Source organism: Salvelinus alpinus, chromosome 16, assembly GCF_045679555.1.
Source record: "Salvelinus alpinus chromosome 16, SLU_Salpinus.1, whole genome shotgun sequence".
Classification (NCBI taxonomy): Eukaryota; Metazoa; Chordata; class Actinopteri; order Salmoniformes; family Salmonidae; genus Salvelinus; species Salvelinus alpinus.
This window is the reverse complement of record NC_092101.1, coordinates 5,510,027-5,536,212: the sequence shown is the minus strand read 5'-3', so window position 1 is coordinate 5,536,212 and position 26,186 is coordinate 5,510,027. Positions and strand designations below refer to the sequence as shown.

At 41.7% G+C, this 26,186-nt stretch overlaps 1 protein-coding gene across 2 annotated transcripts in view; it reads left to right on the top strand.

The window, feature by feature from the left end:
• The window catches only part of LOC139540678 (adhesion G protein-coupled receptor D2), a 143,630-nt gene that overhangs the window by 61,264 nt on the left and 56,180 nt on the right, over positions 1-26,186 (top strand). For both annotated transcript variants that reach the window (XM_071344530.1, XM_071344529.1), the window contains 3 exons: positions 6,058-6,099; positions 18,524-18,577; positions 21,304-21,499. In XM_071344530.1, the coding sequence (XP_071200631.1) occupies positions 6,058-6,099; positions 18,524-18,577; positions 21,304-21,499 (292 nt within the window). The remainder of the gene's footprint in view (positions 1-6,057; positions 6,100-18,523; positions 18,578-21,303; positions 21,500-26,186) is intronic.

Here is a 26,186-nt window from a genome sequence, read left to right as displayed (position 1 = left end):
ACAAGTTATATTAGGTGTCTAGCTAGCGTTAGCAACGTTAGGCAGTCAATGATACTGGGAGCTAGCTAACCAGCTGAGCTATCAAACAATGTAACAATTTTGGATTAAAAAATACTCCCAAAAGGTACCGCATTTCAGGAATCACAGTAGCAAGTACTCCTGGTGCACTGTTAAACTATTTAGCCATTAACAACAACAAAAAATCGCAACAAAACTCTCTGTTTCTGCCATAGCCTTCACTGGCTTTCGTGCGATTTAAACGTGAGCTTGTCCTAGGTGTCGGACTCGATGACAGTCCATTGGAGCCCTGCGATTGTTGTCCAAAATTCTGGAGCGGGGCTTACCGAAAGGTCAATTTTACTTGTAAACTCATGGGTACACTCGCAATGGCTGGCTGGTATTGTGATACAATAATTTCCATGGTAATGTAGAATGTTCATTCAAATGATGTTAACAGTTGTGGCTCATGCAATTATTATTTTTTTTTGTAATGTCAGTTGAGTTTAATCAACAAATCACAGCATATATTGATGGGTACACTTCCTGCTTTTACTTCCTGCTTTGCTCCTATGGGTACACTCGCAATGGCCACCAGTCCACCCATTATGCCATCATTGACTTGAATGGGGACACCAGTTCTATTCATTCTATTTCTATGGCGGCACATGCAGTCATTAGCTTTTTTTGGTTGTTGCTATTCCATCGGTTATTATGGTGATCGCGGTCATTTGGCTGGCCAATAACCGTCATCCAAAATTCCATGACCGTCACAGCCCTAGCATGCGTGCATTGTGTTGTTTAGCCCCCACCTGACTTCCTGTGAAAGCTTACATTTACATTTAAGTCATTTAGCAGACGCTCTTATCCAGAGCGACTTACAAATTGGTGCATTCACCTTATGATATCCAGTGGAACAACCACTTTACAATAGTGCATCTAACTCTTTTAAGGGGGGGGGGGGGGGTTAGAAGGATTACTTTATCCTATCCTAGGTATTCCTTAAAGAGGTGGGGTTTCAGGTGTCTCCGGAAGGTGGTGATTGACTCCGCTGACCTGGCGTCGTGAGGGAGTTTGTTCCACCATTGGGGTGCCAGACAGCTTACCACTGTCCTCTCTCCTACATCAGATCTACAGCATGGTGCAGGCTCTGACACAATTGATTTCCTCAGGCCATTATCACTTAAATTTTTTAAGTACATCACTTTTATACATATGGTATAAACAATATAAAGGCTTGCCCATTCAAATAATGATTTCGAGGAATCAAGGCTTTAATCTGGAAATAGTTTTTATGTCCTGTCCCTAGTGCAACCTGGCACTGTGTTGATGGCTGAATATGTTCCGCCATCATTATAAAAGCAACTGAGTGCATACTTAACATGGCTTTTGGCCCAGAATGAAATCCAACCAACATATGTGAGTGATGTGGAAATGCCTCACCCAAGGAATATTTTATTTGTTTTAGAATACTGTAGTTTATGTAATCCCTGAATGCCTGTTAGTGTTTGTGTGTGTGTGTGTGTGTGTGTGTGTGTGTGTGTGTGTGTGTGTGTGTGTGTGTGTGTGTGTGTGTGTGTGTGTGTGTGTGTGTGTGTGTGTGTGTGTGTGTGTGTGTGTGTGTGTGTGTGTACTAAGGATTGTTGTTTCTGAATGTAACAATCACCCTAGGCAAACCACTGTTAGTCTACTGGTGTCATCCAAAATGTCACTGCAGAAATTCATCAAATAAAATGTTTGGTATGTTGTTGAGATCCATTTATTTTAGCCCAAACCTTAAAGCTTTTAAGTATTGTCTTAATTATATTATTTTCAGACTGTTGAAAAAGTGATTCAGTTGAAAATATGGATTTTTCTGCAGTCGTTCATTCGGTTATATCCACAAAATTAATAATAGTATTGGATATGTAATATTTTTCCCGATTGTGCTCAATGCGGCAGATTTGAACACAAGTTTTATCTTCAAGCCTTTTCGATCAGGAGAGTTGGTAGTTGGCTCTCATTCTGACAGAGCGGCTGCCTGCCTGCATCCCAGCTGGACGAAATACAGAGAAGTTTGATCTAAATGTGAGGACCTGCAAAGCATCAACTCCGAGGGCTCGGGGCTTTGACGGACATCTTTATTTGACAGGCCGTGAGCGGTTAAAGTGAAAGTTATGTATACAAGTTAATTAAACTGTTTTTGTGTAGAGGGGTCATAGACATTAGCAGGTACCCTCCGCAAAAAAAGTGTGAACTTTTTTTTCACACCGTGTTTTAACCTCTTCTGTCTCTCATTTAACGTAATGACTGCCAGGTGTGGTGGAATTTTCCAACCTCTGCCAAGCTACGGACAGGGCAGTCGCTAGTTTTTGAAAAGATTTCATGTACAAATTGTACTTTTGTAATGTATCACTTGGTGCTAAAACATTGCTTTTTGACAGAGCACCAATGGTTCAAATGTTATGTGAACTGACATTAACATTGTAGATGACTGAGTTTGTGTCGTAATTGAGCTATTTTGAGACTTGGATGATATCTCTTGAGTTGCTGTAGCTCAGAATGTCTGCCCGAAGGACTTGTAAGTAGAGAGTTTTGCTCTGAAGTTGAACAGTTTTATAAATCAAATGATGATCAATACATACAATACTAACAGCCAAAATACAGTGAAGAAAGCTGTTTTGAAACCTATTGTTGGTTGTATTTAAATGGGAACTTTTGTTTCCTCGCTTTATCTAGATCATTTGAATATAATTGTCATACAACCCTGTGACAACTGCCCTTGGTCAGTCTAATGGCACTTTCATAAGTCTAATGGCACATAAAAAATATTTTCCAAGAGGCCACAAAAAAGAGGAGGTGGTCATCTGAAAATATTCACACAAAATAAATCGGGAACAATAACATCATTAGAAGGACTTCACGATAACCTTAAGGGAACATTCCATAATGTCCAGGAAACTGTTTGAGCTCATCAGGCGGTGGCTTAAACCTGATGGAAGGGCTCCACACCTTGCTGACTTCTCTCCCATCATCAGGCAGCTATGGTGGCCATGTCCATATGGTACAGAAGTGGTGTCAGGAGCCGTTATATATTTTGCTGCGGGAAGTAGAAAGCTACCCGCCACTCGCCTTGCCGAGACACTGGCTCCCCTTAATCATAGTTTTCATTTCAGTACATTTAGATTTCGGTTCCCAAGGACAATGTCATCAATAAAACAGCCTTTTGTGAGATTTTTTACCTGCTGCTACCTAACTTTGCACACTAGGGAGGGGCCACTGTAAAAAGAGGAGGTGGTCATCTGTAAACATTTATAATAATTTGTTATGTAGGCTAGGGGCTTGAGCCTAGCAGGGAGGTAAGGGAGAAGCATGAAGGCACACGTCCTTAAAGTGGGGCAGGAGGACTCCTAAATGAAAAGTCAAGTGAATTTCTGTATCTTGTCACAAAGTAATGAGGAGCTAGGGCCCTTCTTCATTGCGACGTACAAGACATTCACTCTCAATCTGAGGGGGAACTGTTAACTGATGTATGGCCTGAAATTGGAGAGGAATTTATCTGTGCTCAACGCAGGGCTGTCGTTACGGGAGGGTGAAGGGAAGGGAACATGCTTGGATGGACTCGACTCGTCACGAGGGTTTTTGCAGTAGTGCTGTTTCACTGTTTCATATTCTGGCTGCCAGTGCAAGTATTTCTTACACGAGTTTGGTATCCCACTTTGCTGACTCAAAGTCCTAAGCCAGGGCACGTATTCAAATGCTGATCTAAGATCAGGTCTTCCACCCCCTCCATATAATCGTATATCTCATTGGGATCTAAAAGGCGAAACTTATCCTATATCAGCACATTTACTGTGCCTTTATGAATACGGGCCCAGGTGTGAGGGTCTACTTTGTTATCAAAGTTATCTATTTGTTCTGACTGCAATGTTTGAGAGTAATTTATCTGGTTTTGACCCCTTCTAATGAATATGTGCTGCTGTGATTTTGACTGCCGCCTTCTCTAGCTAGCACACATAGTATTTCCCCACTGTCTATTCAAATTGCGTATTCTTTTTTGTCTTCCGATGCACCACATTACATTTCTCAAGGGTGATATATGTTTTTGCAAACACAATGTTTGTTGGCTTTAACTTTTTAAACATACAATTGTTCCCTAATTAGTTTGGTCGTAATTAATTCAGGCATTTTGTTTGATGTATTTGTAGCAATACTTTGAAAGCAACTAAGCCAATCCTTTGCATACATTTGTACCATTTTACTGCAGAGTTCAAAAGAAACCGGGCTCTGTTTGGAAAAGCGCACAATGCATTTAAATAATACGCTCCAGTTTTACAATGTTTGTTTTTAACTGAAAAATTCATGAATTAACATTTTAAACAATCCATCATTATTGTTTTGATGCCACTTATTTTTAACTCAATTATATTCTAATTGATCATTTTTCGTAATGTGCGAGAGATGTTTTCCCACTTTGTTTGCTACACAACAAAAGATTAATTGCAAATCAAAGAAATGATCAAAAACATGATAATTAATTTGTAACAATAAGGAGGAAATTGCAATTCTAATGCAATGCAATGTGTTATGTGTTGCAAATTACCTCCTACTGTCTCTAGGTATTGTTTTTTTTGGTGTGTTTGTGTTGGGTAAATTTTCAGCACTGCACTTCGATACAGAGTTTTAACATTTTGTGTCTTAACTATGACCACACCGTTTTAAAAACAAGCGTATGTAAAGGACAATATTGACAAGTGAACCTTTCTCATAATATTTTTTTTATACTTTTGAGTTTTAGAGTCAGGTAATGAAATAGGTAGATTGACAGTGACACCTCCTGGTGCATCCATTTTGTTTTGTGTGGCCTTTGGAGTGGCTGGATAAAGAGGACAGATCTCCTAAGATGGCACCAGACAGACAGAGGCCAGTCCCTTGGGGACAGAAGCAGGACCAAAGGAGTTGGGCGATAGCCCAGTTTGGAGGTGCCATCGTATAGGCCATCAAGCCTGTCACCGCGAATGGGGCCCCCAAATCATGTTGTCAATGGTGATGCATCGAGATCTTGCTCTGGCAAATTGGATGTTCCAAACTCGCGCTTGATTGATGCCCCGACCACGTCGCCTATTCAAGAGGTGTCATCTAACCGCTGAAAGATCAGAAATGAGAAAAGAAGCCAGAAAGAAAAAAGGACAATATGTTATTTTGTTATGTAAATTGATAAAAGTTTGTACAGTGAAGAGTCTGCTCTCGTCTGACATTAGGCCCAAACTCGGGACAGCCTTGGAATTGATAGGAAATTTTTCCCTTTCATTTTTTAAATCTTTTGGGTGGCGACTGCATTCCGCAGTCCTCCTTTGTGAATCATGTCTCTTCACTGTGCCTATTACGGTTGGAGGACTGCATTATGGAGTGAAGGTGAATTTACAGCTTGTATTTTCAATAAAGACAACAATGGGTTAATGAAAAATGTGCCCTTTATGTGCCCAAGGGCATTCCATTCTTGCGCGCCCAGTACTAGCCGCAGAGTTTTGTGAACCTGAAATATCTTCCTTTATTTGCCTTTTCTTTCATTCTTTTGCTCGCCTCCTCCACTGATTATTCTCGATAAACTCCTACATGTGTGTGTGCTTTTGTGTGTCTGTCTGTTTGTGTATGTGTTTATCTGAGTGTGTCTGAGTGTGTCTGAGTGTGTCTGCGTGCCTATCTACCAGGGAACACAAATTGAACATGGCCACTTGAGGGTGAAATATTTCTGTTCTGTAAAGCCAGAGGAAACCTTGGGCTTCAGGTTTTGATCGGCTCGAAGATGAACACCGCACAGCAGAGATGCTTGTCTCGCAGAAGTGCCCCAGTTTAAAGAAGTTCTCCACTCTCTTAAGTCCTCCAAACCCACTCTGTAGGGCTCGCTAGAAACAAAACAGCCTTAAGCTCAGTCCACTTTTCCCTCTCCACAAAGAGAAATATGTGTAAATACGTTGAAATACTGTAGGTATAGAAATACATTATGTTATTCATGACGCAAGATAATAAAAGAGAAAGCAACTTTTTTCTCTCTTTTTTTCTGTGTGTGTGTGTGTGTAGGGCCTGTTCATCTTCCTGATATATGGGGTGTACAACACAGAGGTAAGTCTGCATTGTGTCTCAAGGCTGTCGCAGTGAATGAGAGAAATGACACGTTTCTGATGGGCTCGCTCGGTTTTAAAGGGGGGCGACGGATTGAAGGAAGGGGACTAGGGAGCGGGGGGAGGCTTTCCACATGAGCGTCCCACTGCCCTTCATGCTTGAGCTAACTTATATGCATCCAGCCACCGCCATTAAACACTGACACGGCCGGTACTCAGCGTAGTCATTCCTCACCCACATTGGCTAATATTTCACTGCCTCTTTAAGTTTTTAAACTCACGGTCCTCAATTTAGCATCCTGACAATAGGGCTACTCCGCCACTGGAGGACTAGAGGGACTGGTGGATCTAGCGCTTTGTCGATGGGGAAAAACAATATGCAGCTTGAGGAATGGGAGGGAGTGGCGAGGTATCATATTGAGATGGTTGGTTATTACCATTTAGATTTACATTGGGATACAAAAAGGGGGATAAAAAAGGGGGGGAATCTGACTTTATGGATGAGGTTCAATTGAATGAATCGCTCTTGGTCAAATAGTTCTTTTTTTCTATTGCCATGTAAGTAGGGCGGGAGTTGAATGTGCTTAAGCAAATAACACACATTATAGTCAAGCTGAAGTGGAGCGGGATTATTTCTGAAGTCCAATTGCTCATTTCAAGATGTTAACCTTGCTCTGCCTAGAGATGCTTTTACATTCAGCAAGACTGAATGGAAACGGATTTCTTCTCACTGAGGAGATTCAAATGTTTGAATTTAAGCTCACTTCTGATTTGCTTTTGACCAAAGTTAATGGCCTGCAATTACTTGGATATGCTATCACAATACAGTAAGTAGCCTGTTGTTGTCCTTCACAGTGACATATTTGTTTTCACAAGAAAATTACTTCTCTGTAAGATACCTCCCCGAAAAACCAAAACAATTACTGACCAAGATTTTTAAAAAGACATCCAACTTTACTGTCATCTTTATTGGGCCTTGTCCAACATAGCATTATTAAAAATTGTCACACAGGAATAATTATTTTCGTTACTTTAGAGAAGTCACCCAGTTTTAAGGTGTGTATGTATGTATGTATGTATGTATGTATGTATGTATGTATGTATGTATGTATGTATGTATGTATGTATGTATGTATGTATGTATGTATGTATGTATGTATATATATATATATATATATATATATATATATATATTATATATACATATATATACATATATATATATATATATATACATACATACAGTTGAAGTCTGAAGTTTACATACACCTTAGCCAAATACATTTAAACTCAGTTTTTCACAATACCTGACATTTAATCCTAGTAAAAATTTCCTGTCTTAGGTCAGTTAGGATCACCACTTTTTATTTTAAGAATGTGAAATGTCAGAATAATAGTAGAGAGAAAGATTTATTTTAGCTTGTATTTCTTTCATCACATTCCCAGTGGGTCAGAAGTTTACATACACTCAATTAGTATTTGGTAGCATTGCCTTTAAATTGTTTAACTTGGGTCAAACATTTCAGGTAGCCTTCCACAAGCTTCCCACAATAAGTTGGGTGAATTTTGGCTCATTCCTCCTGACAGAGCTGGTGTAACTGAGTCAGGTTTGTAGGCCTCCTTGCTCGCACACGCTTTTTCAGTTCTGCCCAGAAAATTTCTATAGGATTGAGGTCAGGGCTTTGTGATGGCCACTCCAATACCTTGACTTTGTTGTCCTTAAGCCATTTTGCCACAACTTTGGAAGTATGCTTGGGGACATTGTCCATTTGGAAGACACATTTGCGACCAAGCTTTAACTTCCTGACTGATGTGTTGAGATGTTGCTTCAATATATCCACATAATTGTCCTACCTCATGATGCCATCTATTTTGTGAAGTGCACCAGTCCCTCCAACAGCAAAGCACCCCCACAACATGATGCCGCCACCCCCGTGCTTCACGGTTGGGATGGTGTTCTTCGGCTTGCAAGCGTCCCCTTTTTCCTCCAAACATAACGATGGTCGTTATGACCAAACAGTTCTATGTTTGTTTCATCAGACCAGAGGACATTTCTCCAAAAAGTACAATCTTTGTCCCCATATGGAGTTGCAAACGTTAGTCTGGCTTTTTTATGGCGGTTTTGTAGCAGTGGCTTCTTCCTTGCTGAGCGGCCTTTCAGGTTATGCCGATATAGGACTCGTTTAACTGTGGATATAGATACTTTTGTACCTGTTTCATCCAGCATCTTCACAAGGTCTTTTGCTGTTGTTCTGGGATTGATTTGCACTTTTCGCACCAAAGTCAATTAGCATATCAGAATTTTTTTTCTGAGGTCTTGGCTGATTTCTTTTGATTTTCCCATGATGTCAAACAAAGAGGCACTGCGTTTGAAGGTAGGCCTTGAAATACATCCACAGGTACACCTCCAATTGACTCAAATTATGTCAATTAGCCTATCAGAAGCTTCTAAAGCCATTACATAATTTTCTGGAATTTTCCAAGCTGTTTAAAGGCACAGTCAACTTAGTGTATGTAAACTTCTGACCCACTGGAATTGTGATACAGTGAATTATAAGTAAAATAATCTGTCTGTAAGCAATTGTTGGAAAAATCACTTGTGTCATGAACTAAGTAGATGTCCTAACCGACTTGCCAAAACTATAGTTTGTTAACAAGAAATTTGTGGAGTGGTTGAAAAACGAGTTTTAATGACTCCCGAGGACAATCCCGTCCCACTAGGAGAAGTACCAGCAACTCTGGTACTCTGCACCCACCATCATCTGGCAGCTCCCTTGTGGCGTCACGATGTTGGTCCATACGGTTGGATACCGCTTTGTGTCACCGTGAACACAGGAAATGGACATCTCCCTACCACGTTCGGTCTCCTGGTTCAGCAGGTTCGTGGTTATGAGCGTAACCATACATCCGGAGTCTAATAGAGCTTCCGTGTCGTGTCCGTCAACCTTCACCGGGACCATGGATGCAGTTGATTCGTGGTGCAGGAGGTGACATAGTTCACGGCGTGACCCACCTCGTCTCCGGGGCTTGCTGATGGCATCGACTCCTCTCGAGCCGGGCAATTCCAGGCAATGTGCCCCCGGGCGCCACACTCAAAACACCTCCTTTGGTGTCCATCTACCTGGGGTTGTCGGTGGCAGATCGGCCCTACCCCAGCCGTCTCTCCACAGGTTTGCGGTCCTTTGGCCCTGCCGACTGTCGGTTCGGCGTACACAGCGGCGGGGCTGTCCTTCTGTCCCCTCGGACGGGTCGCCGACTCGTCCCGACTCCCACTCAGCAGGGCCTGAGTGTTCTGATGCGTCTCCACTGCTTCCAGGAGGCCCTCCAAGGTCTGGGGCGCGCATAGACTCGCTGCCCTCTTCATGTCGTGGGGTAGCACCCGTAAGAAGCGATCCAGAACCACTTTGTCAAGGATGGAGAGGGTGGATACGTCGGTTTGGAGCCATGCCCTGGTGACGCGCAGTAGGTCGCTCATCTGGGCTCGGGGGGATGTGTCGGGTACGAACCTCCAGTCATGGAACAGTTGAGCCCGATAGGCCAGGCTGTACCCGTAGAGGCTGAGTATCTCCCGTTTGAGTCCGTTGTAGTTAGCTGCCTGTTCGTTGTTCAGGTCCCAATACGCCTTTTGGGCATTCCCAGAGAGGAACGGGGCCAGCAGACTTGCCCACTTCGGCCTTGGCCATCCTTCCCGTAGTGCTGTCCGTTCAAACGTTCAGAGGTATGTTTCGATGTCATTGTCTTCCGTTAGCTTGATTAAAAACTGGTTGGGATGTGATTCAGGAGACGCTCCTCCTTGCAGCTTCCTGATTTCCTCAACGAGGCGGACGTTTTGTAGTCGCTGTTCCTCCAGCGTTCGTTCCTGAACCGCCTGTTGTGCTTGTTGGGCCCAGACGAACTGAGCTATCCAAGCTGATGCTGTGTAAACATCAACCCTGATTTGACCACGTTATCAGAATGCCCGCATTCTCCACCACTTGTGGCAGACCAGGGAGACCTGCATGTCCCGCAGAGGGAGCCATCGCCTCGTGATGTAAACTCCGTCTGCCACCGGCCTCGACGAGTCTCCCCCTGGTGGCTGACCTGCTGTACGCCATAATACATATATTCATACACCTACATATATATATATATATATATATATACATACAGTACCAGTCAAAAGTTTGGAGACACCTACTCATTGCAGGGTTTTTATTTATTCTTACTATTTTCTACATTGTAGAATAATAGTGAAGACATAAAAACGATGAAATAACACATTTGGAATCATGTAGTAACAAAAAAAGTGTTAAACAAATCCAAATATATTTTATATTTGAGATTTTTCAAAGTAGCCACCCTTTGCCTCGATGACAGCTTTGCACTCTTGGCATTCTCTTAACCAGCTTCATGAGGTAGTCACCTGGAATGCATGTAAATTAACAGGTGTGCATTCTTAAAAGTTAATTTGTGGAATTACTGTCCTTCTTAATGCATTTGAGCCAATCAGTTGTGTTGTGGCAAGGTAGGGGTGGTATACAGAAGATAGCCCTATTTGGTAAAAGACCAAGTCCATATTATGTCAAGAACAGCTCAAATAACCAAAGAGAAACGACAGTCCATCATTACTTTAAGACATGAAGGTCAGTCAATGCGGAACATTTCAAGAACTTTGAAAGTGTCTTCAAGTGCAGTCGCAAAAACCATCAAGCACTATGATGAAACTGGCTCTCATGAGGACTGCCACAGGAAAGGAAGACCCAGAGTTACCTCTGCTGCAGAGGATAAGTTCATTAGAGTTACCAGCCTCAGAAATTACAACCAAAATAAATGCTTCACAGAGTTCAAGTAACAGACACATCTCAACATCAACTGTTCAGAGGAGACTGTGTGAATCAGGCCTTCATGGTCGAATTGCTGCAAAGAAACCACTACTAAAGGACACCAATAAGAAGAAAATATGTTATTTAATTTTATAATTCTTGGCCCAAGCAAGAAAATACTTGCTTGGGCCAAGAAACACGAGGAATGGACATTAGACCGGTAGAAATTTGTCCTTTGGTCAAATCCTTTGGTCCAAATATGTGTTTTTGGTTCCAACTGCCGTGTCCTTGTGAGATGCGGAGTAGGTGAACAGATGATTTCTGCATGTGTAGTTCCCACCGTGAAGCATGGAGGAGGAGGTGGGGTGCCTTGCTGGTGACACTGTCTGTGATTTATTTAGAATTCAAGGGACACAGCATATCTGCAACTATATGCCATCCCATCTGGTTTACGCTTAGTGCGACTATCCTTTGTTTTTCAACAGGACAATGACCCAATACACCTCCAAGCTGTGTAAGGACTATTTGACTTAGAAGGAGGGTGATGGAGTGCTTCATCAGATGACATAGGCCTCCACAATCACCCGATCTCAACCCAATTGAGATTGTTTGGGATGAGTTGGACCGCAGAGTGAAGGAAAAGCAGCCAACATGTGCTCAGCATATGTGGGAACTCTTTCAAGACGGTTGGAAAAGCATTCCAGGTGAAGCTGGTTGAGAGAATGCCAAGCGTGTGCAAAGCTGTCATCAAGGCAAAGGGTGGCAACTTTTGGTTACTACATGATTCCATATATGTTTTTTCATAGTTTTGATGTCTTCACTATTATTCTACAATGTAGAAAATAGTAAAAATAAAGAAAAACCCTTGATTGAGTAGGTGTCCAAACTTTTGACTGGTACTGTGTATATACACATACCTTAGAACTGGGTGACTTCTATCAATGCAGCAATGATGCATAAAAAATATAATCTTCTGATGCTATGACTTAGTGGGCAAGGTCATTGTCACTGGGGCACAGTACAATGTCCCCTCTTCCTCTCCATCACCCCCCTCTCCATCCCCGTCTTTCCGCCCCCCTCCCTCCATCACAGGAGTCCACGCAGTACGTGAGCGCAAGAGTCAGGACACCTCTCCTCCCTTAGTTTTTTTTTATCATTCTGCTCTACAGAGAGGTGTGAAGAGGTGTCCCTGAGTCATAGCACTGCATTGACATAGCAGACTCATTGGCCTGACCCCCCACATTGTAAAATAAATCATTGTCACATTCTTGCTTAAGTGGCTTTTTTAGTGTGCAGGAATCAATTTTCTTACTTCAAGTTCTCCTTGACCTCTGGGTCTTCACAATTTGTGAGCAACCCATTTACACGTTCTGCTTTTCAAAAGGGGTTTTGTAAATACTAAACGTAATAATCTTCCCTTTTTTTATCTCCCTCTTTTCTTTTTTGCTTTTCTCGCGCTCTGGCCTTTTTTTGCTTTTTTGCCGCTGCTTAAAGGTGTGACAGAAAACACTGGCAGCTTCACATTTCGCCCTCTGACACCCAAAGGAAATTTGTGTCTAATAGAAAAAATGCAAAAAGCTGAATAGAACGATCAAAGTTTTTGTGTGTGTGTGTGTGTCTGACTAGGGGTAAATCAGATCATTAAGGAGCGGAAAGCAGAGGCCAGAGTGAGACGTTCTGTTCTGTCTTCTCTCATTTAAGCAAACCAGTCCAGATCACCAGGGAAGGTAACATCCAACATCCCTTTGGATTAAATTATCACATATGTGACAAATCAGAGAGAGAAAGTTTAGTTTATTAGGATCCCACTTAGCTACTGCACATGCAGCAGCAACTCTTCCTGGGGTCCACATAAAACGTAAAAATACATGACGAAGTACAGAACAGTAATAGACAAGAACAACATAACATATTACAAGGGACAACAAAAATACTATTTACACACTATTCATATATACATATTCATATTCTTATATACAGTACAGTTAAATTAGATCTTTAGAAAGAGAAGAGGTGCTGTGATACAATCATTATTTTTTTTTTTTAAAGCTAAACTTGCTTTTTACCTGAGTGTAACCTCTGGTGGCAGAGAATTCCATGATGACATGGCTCTATACATAACTGAGCGATCCATTCAATCTGTTTTTGGTTTATGCACCGTGAAGAAACCCATAGTGTGGTGTCTGTTGGGGTATGTACAGTGCTTTCAGAAAGTATTCACACCTGGCTTTTTCCACGTTTTGTTGTGTTACAGCCTGAATTTATAATGTATTACATTGTGATTTGTGTCACTGGTCTACACAATACCTCATAAGGTCAAAGTGGAATTATGTTTTTAGAATTCTTTACAAATTAATGAAAATGCAAAGCTGAAATGTCTACTTACTGAAATAAGTATTCAACCTCTTTGTTAAGGCAAGCCTAAATAAGTTCAGGAGTAAACGTTTGCTTAACAAGTCACATGAAAGTTTCATGGACTCACTCTGTGTGCAATAATAGTGTTTAACATGATTTTTGAATGACTACCTCATCTCTGTACCCCACACATACAATTATCTGTAAGGTCTCTCAGTCGAGTAGTGAATTTCAAACACAGATTCAACCACAAAGACCATGGAGGTTTTCCAATGCCTCACAAAGAAGGGCACCTATTTGTAGATGGGTAAAAATAAAAAGCTGACATTGAATATCCCTTTGAGCATGGGGAAGTTATTACAGTGTAATTACACTTTGGGTGGTGTACTGTAGCAATACACCCAGACACTGCAAAGATACAGGCATCCTTCCTAACTTGCCGGAAAGGAAGGAAACCGCTCAGGGATTTCGCCATGAGACCAATGGTGACTTTAAAACAGTTACAGAGTTTAATGGCTGTGATAGGAGAATATTTAGGATGGATCAACAACATTATAGTTACTCCACAATACTAACCTAATTGACAGAGTGAAAAGAAGGAAGCCTGTACAGAATAAAAATATTGCAAAACATGCATCCTGTTTGCAATAAGGCACTAAAGTTAAAGTGCAAAGAAATGTGGCAAAGAAATTACCTTTATGTCCTGAATACAAATCAAATCAAATGTATTTATATAGCCCTTCTTACATCAGCTAATATCTCAAAGTGCTGTATAGAAACCCAGCCTAAAACCCCAAACAGCAAGAAATGCAGGTGTAGAAGCACGGTGGCTAGGAAAAACTCCCTACAAAGTGTTTATGTTTGGGGCAAATCCAACACAAACTCATCACTGAGTACCACTCTTCATATTTTCAAGCATGTTGGTGGCTGTATCATGTTATGTGTATGCTTGTCATTGGCGAGGACTATGGACTTTTTGTAGGATAAAAAGAAATGGAACAGAGCTAACCACAGGCAGGAAAACCTGGTTTAGTCTTCTTTTCAACAGACACTGGGAGATAAATTCACCTTTCAGCAGGACAATAACCTAAAACCTAAAAGGCCAAATATACACTGGAGTAGCTTACCAAAAATAAATTGAATGTTCCTGATTGGCCTAGTTACAGTTTTGATTTAAATTGGCTTGAAAATCTATGGCAAGGCTTTAAAATGTCTGTCTAGCAATGATCAACAACCAACTTTTTTTATGTGCAAATATTGTACAATCCAGGTGTGCAAAGCACAAATGTTTCTTAACAAGAATAAAAGAGAAGTAGTCAATTTTCTCTTCAACAAGGAAAGACTACCATGCATGTTGATGTTAGTTCCCTATGTACAGTTAATGGCAAGGCCTTTCTTTGCTGCACCTGACCTTATTACCGGACAGTAATCAAGATGGGACAAGATCAAAGCCTGACCAACTAGTACAGTTGATCTTTCTGTCAAAAACGCAGAACATCTTTTTATAACAGACATACTGTACCTCTCCCCATCTTCACAACAACTTTGTCAATATGACCATCCAATGTTACTCCGACGAGTTTAGCTTTTCAACTTGTTCAATGGTCACATCCTTTATTCATAACTCCAGTTGAGGTTTTAGGTCTAAGAGAATGCTCTGAACCAAATACAATGTCTTTGGTTTTTAGATGTTTTTAAGACCAGTTTATTGTTAATTACCTGATCTGAAACTGACTGTTACTCCTGGCTAAGAGTCTCAGTGAGCTCACTCTCTGTAGGTGCTGATGTGTGGAGTGTGCAATGATCAGCATACGTAGTCATTTTAGCTTATCTGATGTTAGAGAAGCTTCCATTGAAGAATACTCTCCTGAGTTCTATTGGATAAGTAACTCTCCAACCATTTGATGGCAGGTGATGTCAAGCCATAACAAGTGATTTTTTTTTCAATAACAAATTAGGATCAATAACATCAAAGGCTGCATTGAAGTCTAACAATACAGAGCCAACTATCATCTTATTATCATGTCTTTTAGACAATCATCAGTCATCGGAGTCAGTGCAGTCAGTACAAGTTGAGCGCCCTTCCCAAAATGCATGCTGAAAGTCAGTAGTTAATTTAATGTGTTCTTTTAAAAAACAGCATTGTATTTGTACATACAAATACAATGAGAGAGGAAGACGTAAAGAGGAGAGAGCACGTGTATGAATTTGACCCGTAAGTGTTGACATTCCTCTTCTCTTCTTCCGATAAGTGGAGAGTTGCCAGATTGTATCCCCTTAGATCAGGGGTACTCAAATACTATTTGAGAAGGTCCAGTCACACACATGTCCCAGGTGGCAAAGGCCTGGATGGATATTGTAATTTATTTATTCATTTAAATAGGTTGGGACCTGCGGTCTCGTTGCGTTCATTTTCTTTTAGCAACATTGGTGTTACATATAGAATATTATTACATATAGAATCAGGGATATGTGTGGGATCTCTATGCGTGTACACACCAGTGGATTATATTGAACCTTCTTATATCACTGTACAGGAGTGGGTAACACAGTTGAATAATGTTCAGTAATAAACCATTTATTATAAGGTGTTACTCAGCATTATTCTTTGAGAACAGTGATAGATCGTATGTATTTGTTCTATGCTATTTGATTAAATGGGTCCCTTAAATCTAAATATGAATATGAACAATTACATCAATGAGTAGTGCGCGTTTTATTGTCAGCTAGAGTTACATGTTACACAGATTGCGATGAATAAAAAAAAGTTGAAAAGATTCAATCAAACTCTAATTTATTGAAAGTTACCAGGTTTCATAATTAGGAAAACACAATGTTACATATATCACACCCACTGATAGTACACTCCATTGCAATATATATTTAATTACATGATTGAATGATTGCGTCATTTATCCCAGTTAACTTTTTCTCCTTGGTCAGCTCTTCATAATCCTCTTTGATTACTTTTTAGTTCAATCAACTCTAAGGATGTCGGCAGGTGTGTGCACATGCACGTCTTTCATGTGCCGATCGTTTTTTCTCCCATTTACATCGGAGACTCGCGGTTACATCCCTGCAAAACCTTCAGGCAACAGAGATCCTTAACACATAACAATCGTCTAAAACAATGCCCTTCCCTTCATTGTCAAATGATGAATTAAGTCAATGTCACTTAATTGCCTCTCGCCTTTTCTTTTATGCTATCGAAATAACCAGGATTTCCCCTTTAACAGCGCTTGGTAAACGTTATCTAAACACATTTCAAATGCTCGGCAGGTCAGTGTCACGTAATTTCCTCAGCTTTGATATGAACAAAAACACCAGGATTCCCCCTGAATATCGCCGAGTAAACATTATCTAAACTCGATCTCAAGCGCTCGCCGCTCCTCATCCCGTCAGGATTAATAGGGGTGTGGAATATGACACTGCTCTGTTGATTCTGCCTGTCAGGAGCCTCCTGCTCTCTTCATTATGGGCCCGCTCAGCGATTGTGCGTATGCAAAACATCCCCCTGCCACACACACATACACAGACACACACACTATCTGTGTGTGTATTTCAGTGCGGCGTCATAAATTATGACATGCCGCGGCCTAATGAAGCCATAAGAAATAATGCATATTCACTAATGGAGCGGTCTGCCCCTGGGTGCGCCGGAGCCCGTTACAAATTTACAGTGTATGGTGACAGCAACCAGCCTCATTGGAGAAAACGTCATTGGACGGAAATGCTTCACAGTTACAGTAGTGAACAGGATCGACAGAACACAGATCAGTAAAGCCTGAACTTGTGTTTTTTGTTGTTGTTATAAGCATGCTTGAACCTTTAAAATGTATTGTAATGATATTACGTATATGATATTTGATTGTCTCTCCACGTAGGACATTTTTAACTGACTCAAAATAGTTTTAGTCAAGTTGATAACGAGACATTAGGGGTCATACATGCTTATGCCAAGTCTTACGATGCATAATAACAGCATCGGGATGCATTACTCCTGCAGGCTTAACATAAAGTTGTAAAACATTTTTAAATGTAGCCAACTTGTAGGAAGAGGTATGATGAAATGAATCGCACAAAATATATTGTGAATAAAAAATGTAATATTAAAGCATTCCATTGGAGACCTTAAACACATTCTACTAATGTTAAGAGCCAGCCTTAGGGAAATATCTATCAGTAATTCATTTGATGACTTTCAAGTGAATCCTTGCCTTGCTATTGTGACTTTAGTAGCTCCATTTTCATGTCAACCAAATTCTACTGAAACAATAAATATATATACAAAAAATAGCCTACAATGTAATGTGTATTCATACTGTAAATATACCCTGCCCAAAACATTTAACCACCAAAAAAAGAGATGTAATCTATGTGTGCAACAAAACAGCACTATTGGATACTGTTCCACACTGCAAATGTAATCTGTTCTGCTAGTGCAACCCTTTCCCCCACTATAGCTCCATTTGTTGGTTCCCCTTGCCATGTGACAGATGATAGCTTAAAGTAGTCTCCTTAGTTTGCTGGCGCTATGTGTCACTTTCAGGTTCCATTACCCCTGACAAACTGGAACATTTCTGTTTTCCCCTCTCCGGTGCTGCTCATCGGCCTAAAAAAATGTGCTGCGTGCTTTGTGTGTCTCTCTCTCTGTCTCTGTCTCGCTCTCTCTCTCTCTCTCTCCACTTTGTTCTGTATTTTGTGAATTTCCACGCTTTGGTTGCTTCCAGATGCAGGGAGATGCCTTTGAAGGATTTTTTGTTTTGTTTTTGTAAGTGTTGTATTGTCCCCAAGTCAAGAACAGACTATGGGAGACGCACAGTACTACGTAGAGCCATGGCTACATGGAACTCTATTCCACATCAGGTAACTGATGCAAGCAGTAGAATCAGATTTTTTTTTAAACAGATAAAAATACACCTTATGGAACAGCGGGGACTGTGAAGAGACACACACACATGATAAGACACGCACTCGTTCACATGGAATTTGTATTGTAGATATTTGATTGTAGAGTAGTGGCCTGAGAGAACACACCTAATGTGTTGTGAAAAGTGTTATGAAATGTAATGTAATATTTTAAATGGTATATAACTGCCTTAATGTTCCTGGACCCCAGGAATAGTAGGTGCTGCCAAAGCAGCAGCTAATGGGGATCCTTAATAAATACAAATACAGCATGGTATGTTCTGTGTCAAACTCTCTTATTGCCCTGTCTCTCTCTCTCGCTCTCGCTCTCGCTCTTTCTCATATCTCTCTTTGCTGCAGGTTCGGAGCACAGTTAAAAGGATCAAGGAGAGAAGAAAAGCGCTACGTTTTTCAGTATGTAACCTAGCATCCCTTTTACGTGTGTGTGTGTGTGTGTGTGTGTGTGTGTGTTTGTGTGTGTGTGTGTACAGATTCACATAGTTCACCACATAGTTCATACATAGTTCACCATAGTACACACACCATGTTCTTTTCCACATCAATGCTGCAATGTCAGTGAGAAGTAGCCGCTGAGCAATGCTTTTTGTACCGCTGGCGGCAAGCCCCATGTTAGAAGCCCTTATACATCAAACACACACCTCTGTAATAGCCCCTATGCCGCACGCCGGCCCAGCACCTTCATCCCGACCAATGTCACCCGCACCACCGGGGTTACAAGTTTCTAATCCTGGACGAGCTGTCCCCTGACATTAAAGTGTCAGGCCACTATTTATACTGTTCCCTCCTGCTCCCTGCAATCACTTAGCTCCGGCAAAGCGCTTTAAAAGTAGTTAATAGCCCCCGTCCACACATACACACACCAACCAAAGCCCCCCACCCCTCTTCACACAACAACTGTCCCCTCTCCTCTACCCCCTTCTGCAACTCGTCCCCTCTCCTCTACCCCCTTCTGCAACTCGTCCCTTATGAGTGATCACATTAACTCCTCTCCCGGGTTGTCACGCTTTATGGCTCAGAGCAGTTTGTGCCACAGTCCAGTCCCCCCCCCACCCCCCAACCATCAGGTCATTGAGAAGGGAATCAGACCATTTTTAAAGGCAGATTGATTTTAGAATATCACCCCTTCTTCCTTTTTGACCCCGTTACAGTTCCTGACACTGTAAAGATTGTGACTAGTAAAAAATGACTCGGGAGGGGGGGGGCTAACACACCCCAAGGTAGCTGATATACCGTGCAGCTGTATTATCAGTGTGGGGGTGCTCCTTTTAGTGCTCTCTGGCAATTTTCCAATCTCAAAGTCCGCCATCCAGTTTGCCCATGCAGCGGATGTTTTTTAGCTAATGCTATTTTGCCCCATAAATCCCGCTGAAATACAGTATCTACCTGTCTGTCTGGAGATGGGAGACATTTGGCTCTAGATGACCGAACATGCCCTATATCTCCCCAGTTGTAAAATATAGGATTCAGTATCGTCTCTGGTGGAAGGTACGAACACAGTTCTTCGCAGCATACCGTTACTGCATATGGTACTTCAGAAGATAAATGAGACATACAAAAACTAGTTTTATCTAAAAGGCTTTTTATGAATGTTTCATAAGGTTGATGTAAAATGATTGTGTGACGCATAACCAGACATACTAGAATGAAGCACGCTGTTGGTTTCGCCTCTGTTTTCTAAATGGCCATTAGTCCATAGATTTCTCAGAATACACATCAAAGCAAATATTGAAATAAAAAATAATAATAAAGAGAAAACACAGTGCAACGTTGTTGTTCACATCTCTTAAATGATCCGGCGCCGCATTCATATCAGCATAGGTATAGTGCAGCGAAGCAAAAAATGACCTCCAATCATTACATCTAATGACATTCTGTCATTGTTCATTTAATAGTCCTATTGACCGCTGTCTCGAGCTGTTCAGCAGCCCCAACATGCAGTAGGTTGTGCAAACAGCCCTTTTAGACCTCCGGGAGTCGCCCCCTCAAGTTATTTATACACAAGCTCGAGACCAATGTTGCCTGCCTGCTTGATACCAACTGCCGGGTGACCCTCATGACCCCACACTTGTACACACACTGCCAGATTGCTTTGTGAAATAAAGCTGTCAGTTGCACCACCCAAATAAAAAACAACCCCTTTTCAATACTTGGAGTTCCGTGGCGTTGACAGCACTGAAATATCGATATTGGAAGTGGATTAGTAAAAAAAAAACTTAATTCAAGTTCTGACAAGATATAGGAAGCAGGGGGGCGAACAGTGTGGGTGCGTGTGTGTTTCCTGGAGATCTACATTGAGTAGGGGTTGTAAAAAGGAGCAGCAGGCATAACTTTGAGTGTTTGTTCAGAGATCTGTGATGCTAGGCATTCCTTCATGACAGACATATGTAATACAAGAGGCCGAGCCCATGGAAGTGCCGTGATGCTCTCTGAAGTCTGTTTAATAGCTGTGCAAACAAATGGGATTCAATGATTGGAGTTTATTTTGGTCTCTTAGAGAGATTCCCTGTTTTAAATTGGTTAAAATTGTGAAATGTGTCGCCCATAGAGATGGATAGAGAGTGCACTTGCCACAAAACACTTTCATTGCATGCGCAATGCCATGGAGAGATTTCACCATTTGAACTGGGTGGTCAACTGGTCTGCACATGGTCTTTTTTCTTAAATGGGTTTGTTTATAGTTTGTAACTTTTCCATCCAGGTCAGTAGGAGAATCTGCCAATGAATTACAAGGAGCAGAAGGAGGAAGTTATGTCAGGTTGTCGGCTAGGACAGCTTTCCATTCTGAAGCCCATAGACCTTTTGTCGGTTGGCTGCACTTCCCTCCTCTAAGCCCGCCTCCAAATCAAAACCCAAAACGAGAACAAAGAAGACGCAGAGGGGGAAAAACTTGCATACTCAATGAGAAGAATCGAGACCGATTCTTACCCTTGAATATTATTTTTGGATAACAAATCAGTCGTTTTACATTTTTTGTGAATACATTTATTCTATTTATTTTCAGCACACATTTTGTTCTCTTTTGCTTCAAATATAAGTATTATTTTTGTTTACAGTTTTTATTCTTTCTCAGTCAATCATTAAGTCCTTGACTCCTTACTCTTCTCCCTGTGCCCCTCCAGAACTGTGCCAGCTCCAGACCCTCCAGCTCATTGACCAGCTCCCGGCCCGCCAGCTCCCCCACGCCCTCCCCCCAGGGCCCCCAAGGTCCCAGCCTGGACGAAGGGGGGGACAAGACCTGCTCCGGCCAGCCAAGCCCACTCCCCAACCCCACCTACCCCCACACCCCAGGCCTTGTGGAGGAGAACGCCAACAGAGGTGAGCCACAAGCTCCCTCACCCACAGTTCCTATGACAATACTACCTACAGGGGTGAATCGATGACTACCTCCCTCAATGCTCTCTGACCCTCATCCTGAATGCTGCATTTCACTCCGAAAACGAGATCTCAGGCTGTATATTGCGTACCATGGTCTGAGAGCTGAATAAAAGGGGGGAAAAGACAGCTGAAAGAATATGCTCAAGCTTTTCACAAAAAAATCTAAATCGTCCCAAAAATATTTAGACACTCATTCTTCACTTCAAAAACATATTACCCTGTGTGGGAGTGTGACCAAGTGTAGTTTGTAGTCGTGCAGACTCCCATGGACATATTGCCCACAGTGGCATGGGTACGAATCTCACCCCAGTCTGTACTTTCTTGCTGTCTTCCCCTCTACAACCTGTACCCTGCCTACCTTCCAACTGTCTTAAGTAAATTACGAAAAGAAGGACAGAGCTCTTGTCCTCCTTTTTGTAAATTAAATTTAAAAAAATAAGCATATTACTCAAATGTTGTACAACTTCGAGAGGCAATCATGAAATTCAGGAACAAAAATAAAACAAATAACCTTTGCTGATTTTTCTAAACCAATAATAGTTCTTCTTAGAGGATTTTGAGTAGCCTATGTAATTAGGACTGAGAAATATGGAACTATTCAATCGAAACCTGAAACCGGATCTTGGCGCAACAAGAGTTTGGAGTCATTTAATCAACAAAAAAAGTGTTTTTATATGACATAACATGTCAATTCAACCTCACATTTATTCAAACCATCTTCCTCGAGAACAATCTCATCCTAGTCTTACTGCGAAAACCTGCGTATTGGCTTTGATTGAACAGCGAATCTGCGATGCATTAGGTTGTGAACGAGGAGCGGTGCTTGGCACAGAGAGTGAACCCAGACGTGACAGCTCCTCTGTAGGACTCAAACACTGTCCAGACCGCACAGACTGAACAGCTTTAATGCAGTTCCCTGACCCGTGTATCACTGAGTGGAGTCAATGTAATTGAAGGGGAGGAAAACACACATGATAACACACAACACAGCCATGCATGCACGCACGCACATATGCACGCATGCACACACAAAGCATTTACGCACATGCACACACACATATACACACACAAACACAGACACACACACACACACACACACACACACAGCAGAGGAAAGTTTCAAAGCAGTGAAAAAATAATGGTGGCATCTCCTTTGTAAGTGACTCAAATGCAGAGTCAAGCTGCTATATCTTCTCCTTTCATTAAAGCGGCAATCTGGTATTCAAACAACTGCTCGGCCTGACAACTTTTTTGGTAAACTGGTGAGGGATGGGTTCAAGGACTGACCATCCATGAGATCAAAATGATGTTTTAACCATGTTTTGAAGCTATACATTGTTTACACACAATTGAGTAAAATTAGCTCATATTTGGGGTTCCCGACAGAGAAAAACAGTCTACCTAAGCTCATGAGGCATTTCTATGTTATATTTAAGCAATAAGGCCCGAGGGGGGGGGGTATATGGTCAATATATCATGGCTACGGGCTGTTCTTACGCACGACGCAACACGGGAGTGCTAGGACACAGCCCTTAGTCGTGTTATATTGGCCATATATCACAAACCCCTGAGGTGCCTCATTGCTATTATAAACTGGTTACCAACATAATTAGAGCAGACTATTTTTTTGCTAATTTATTGAAACTGAAATACAGAAATATCTCATTTACATACAGTCAAAAGTTTGGACACACCTACTCATTCAAGGGTTTTTCATTATTTTTACTCTTTTCTACGTTGTAGAATAATAGTGAAGACATCAACACAATGAAATAACATATATGGAATCATGTAGTAACCAAAAAAGTATATTTTATATTAGATTTTCTTCAAAGTAGCCACCCTTTGCCTTGATGACAGCTTTGCAGACTCTTGGCAACCAGCTTCATGAGGAATTGTTTTCCAACAGTCTTGAAGGAGTTCCCACATATGCTGAGCACTTGTTGGCTGCTTTTCCTTCACTCTGCGGTCCAACTCATCCCAAACAATCTCAATTGGGTTGAGATCGGGTGATTGTGGAGGCCAGGTCATCAGATGTAGCACTCCCATCACTCCTTGGTCAAATAGCCCTTACACAGCATGGAGGAGGGTTTTGGGTCATTGTCCTGTTGAAAAACAAATGATAGTCCCACTAAGCGCAAACTGGATGGGATGGCGTATCGCTGCAGAATCCTGTGGTAGCCATGCTGGTTAAGTGTGCCTTGAATTCTAAATAAATCACTGACAGTGTCACCAGCAAAGCACCCCCACACCATCACATCTCATCCTCCATACTTCACGGTGGGAATCATATATGCAGAGATCATCCGTTCACCCTACAAAGACATGGCAGTTGGAGACAAAAATCTCAAATTTGGACTCGTCAGACCAAAGGACTGATTTCCTCCAGTCTAATGTCCATTGCTTGTGTTTCTTGGCCCAAACAAGTCTCTTCTTCTTATTGTTGACCTTTAGTAGTGGTTTCTTTGCAGCAATTCGACCATTAAGGCCTGATTCACACAGTATCCTCTGAACAGTTGATGTTGAGATGTGTCTGTTACCTGAACTTTGTGAAGCATTTATTTGGGCTGCAATCTGAGGTGCTGTTAACTCTAATGAACTTATCCTCTGCAGCAGAAGTAACTCTGGGTCTTCCTTTCCTGTGGTGGTCCTCATAAGATCCAGTTTCATCATAGCGCTTGGTGGTTTTTGCGACTGCACTTAAATACATTTTTCGTATTGACTGACCTTTATGTCTTAAAGTAATGATGGACTGTCGTTTCTCTTTGCTTATTTGAGCTGTTCTTGCCATAATGTGGACTTGGTCTTTTACCAAATAGGGCTATCTTCTGTATACCACACCTACCTTGTCACAACACAACTGATTAGCTCAAATGTATTAAGAAAGAAAGAAATTCCACAAATAAACTTTTAACTAGGCACACCTATTAATTCAGATGCATTCCAGTTGACTATCTCATGAAGCTGGTTGAGAGAATGCCAAGAGTGTGCAAAGCTGTCATCAAGGCAAAGTGTGGCTACTTTAACAGGATGCATGTTTTGGAATCTTTTTATTCTGTACAGGCTTCCTTTTTTTCCCTCTGTCAATTAGGTTAGTATTGTGGAGTAACTACAATGTTGATCCGTCCTCCGTTTTCTGGAATGCCTCAGCGGTTTCCTTCCTCTCCAGCAACTGAGTTAGGAAGGATGCCTATACCTTTGTAGTGACTGGGTGTATTGATACACCATCCGAAGTGTAATTATACTAAACAAAAATATAAACGCCACATGCAACAATTTCAAAGGTTTTACTGAGTTACAGTTCATATGAGGAAATCAGTCAATTTAAATAAATTCATTAGGCCCTAATCTATTGATTCACATGGCTGGGAATACAGATATGCATCTGTTGTTCACAGATAACTTTTTTTTTTTAAAGAAAGAAAAAAAGGGCCTTACAATGGGCCTCCGGATCTCATCATGGTATTTCTTTGCATTGAAATTGCCATCGATAAAATGCAATTGTGTTTGTTGTCCGTAGCTTATGCCTGCTCTTACCATAACACCTAACGGCACTCTTTTCACAGCAAACCGCTCACCGCACGACACCATACACGTGGTCTCCGGTTGTGAGGCCAGTTGGACTTACTGCCAAATTCTCTAAAACGAGGTTGGAGGCAGCTTTTGGTAGAGAAATGAACATAACATTTTCCGGCATCAGCTCTGGTGGCCATTCTTGCAGTCAGCATGCCAATTGCACGCTCCCTCAAAACTTGAGACATCTGTTGCATTGTGTTGTGTGACAAAACTGCACATTTTAGAGTGGCCTTTTATTGTCCACAGGTGCACCGGTGTAATGCTGTTTAATCAGCTTATTGATATGCCACACCTCAGGTGGATGGATTATCTTGGCAAAGGAGAAATGCTCACTAATAGGGATGTTAACAAATTTCTAAACGATTATTGCACACGGTAAGCCCATGCAACTTACAGTATTATGTGACTTGTCCATCAGTTACAGCAAGCGAGGGGGCCCACAAAACGCAGCCAAGGCCAATTTTATTTAATTACTTGTGAAGCACAAACATAAATATTGATTGTCAGCCGTTATTATCCAGCTAATTTCCTGTGCGGCACCACCTCCCATATCAATGTGCTCCGCTCTGCATGATTGAGCGTCTAGTGAGCGTCGCGCTACCATTGTACTCTACTGCTCTGCTTTACTCTACTGTATGCATATGTAATGCTCAGCGGAGCCCCAGCGCTCGCACAACCACTCTAACTAACCGTCTTGACGAGCCCGCCCATAATCCAACGCAACATGAGCAATGATTGAATATTTGTTTTTAATACCGGGCCATTTTTTAAAAATCGTCGGCGGGTAGTGGGTAGGGCACCCCCCCCCCCCCCCCCCTGACCGCCAAGGGACCAGTGGAACTAGATAATGTGAGGAGGACACAGAGAGAGGGAGGGAGGGAGGGAGAGAGACGGGGTGATGAAGGATGGAGTTTAATGAATGAATAAGAGAGATAGATAGAGAGGGAGCGAGGAGAGATGAGGTTGATTGTGTGCACTGTCTGTGGGTGTTGTTGTATTGTGCATATAGTACGTACGCGCTGAGCTCTAAGGAAGTGTAAAGTGCGGCGCT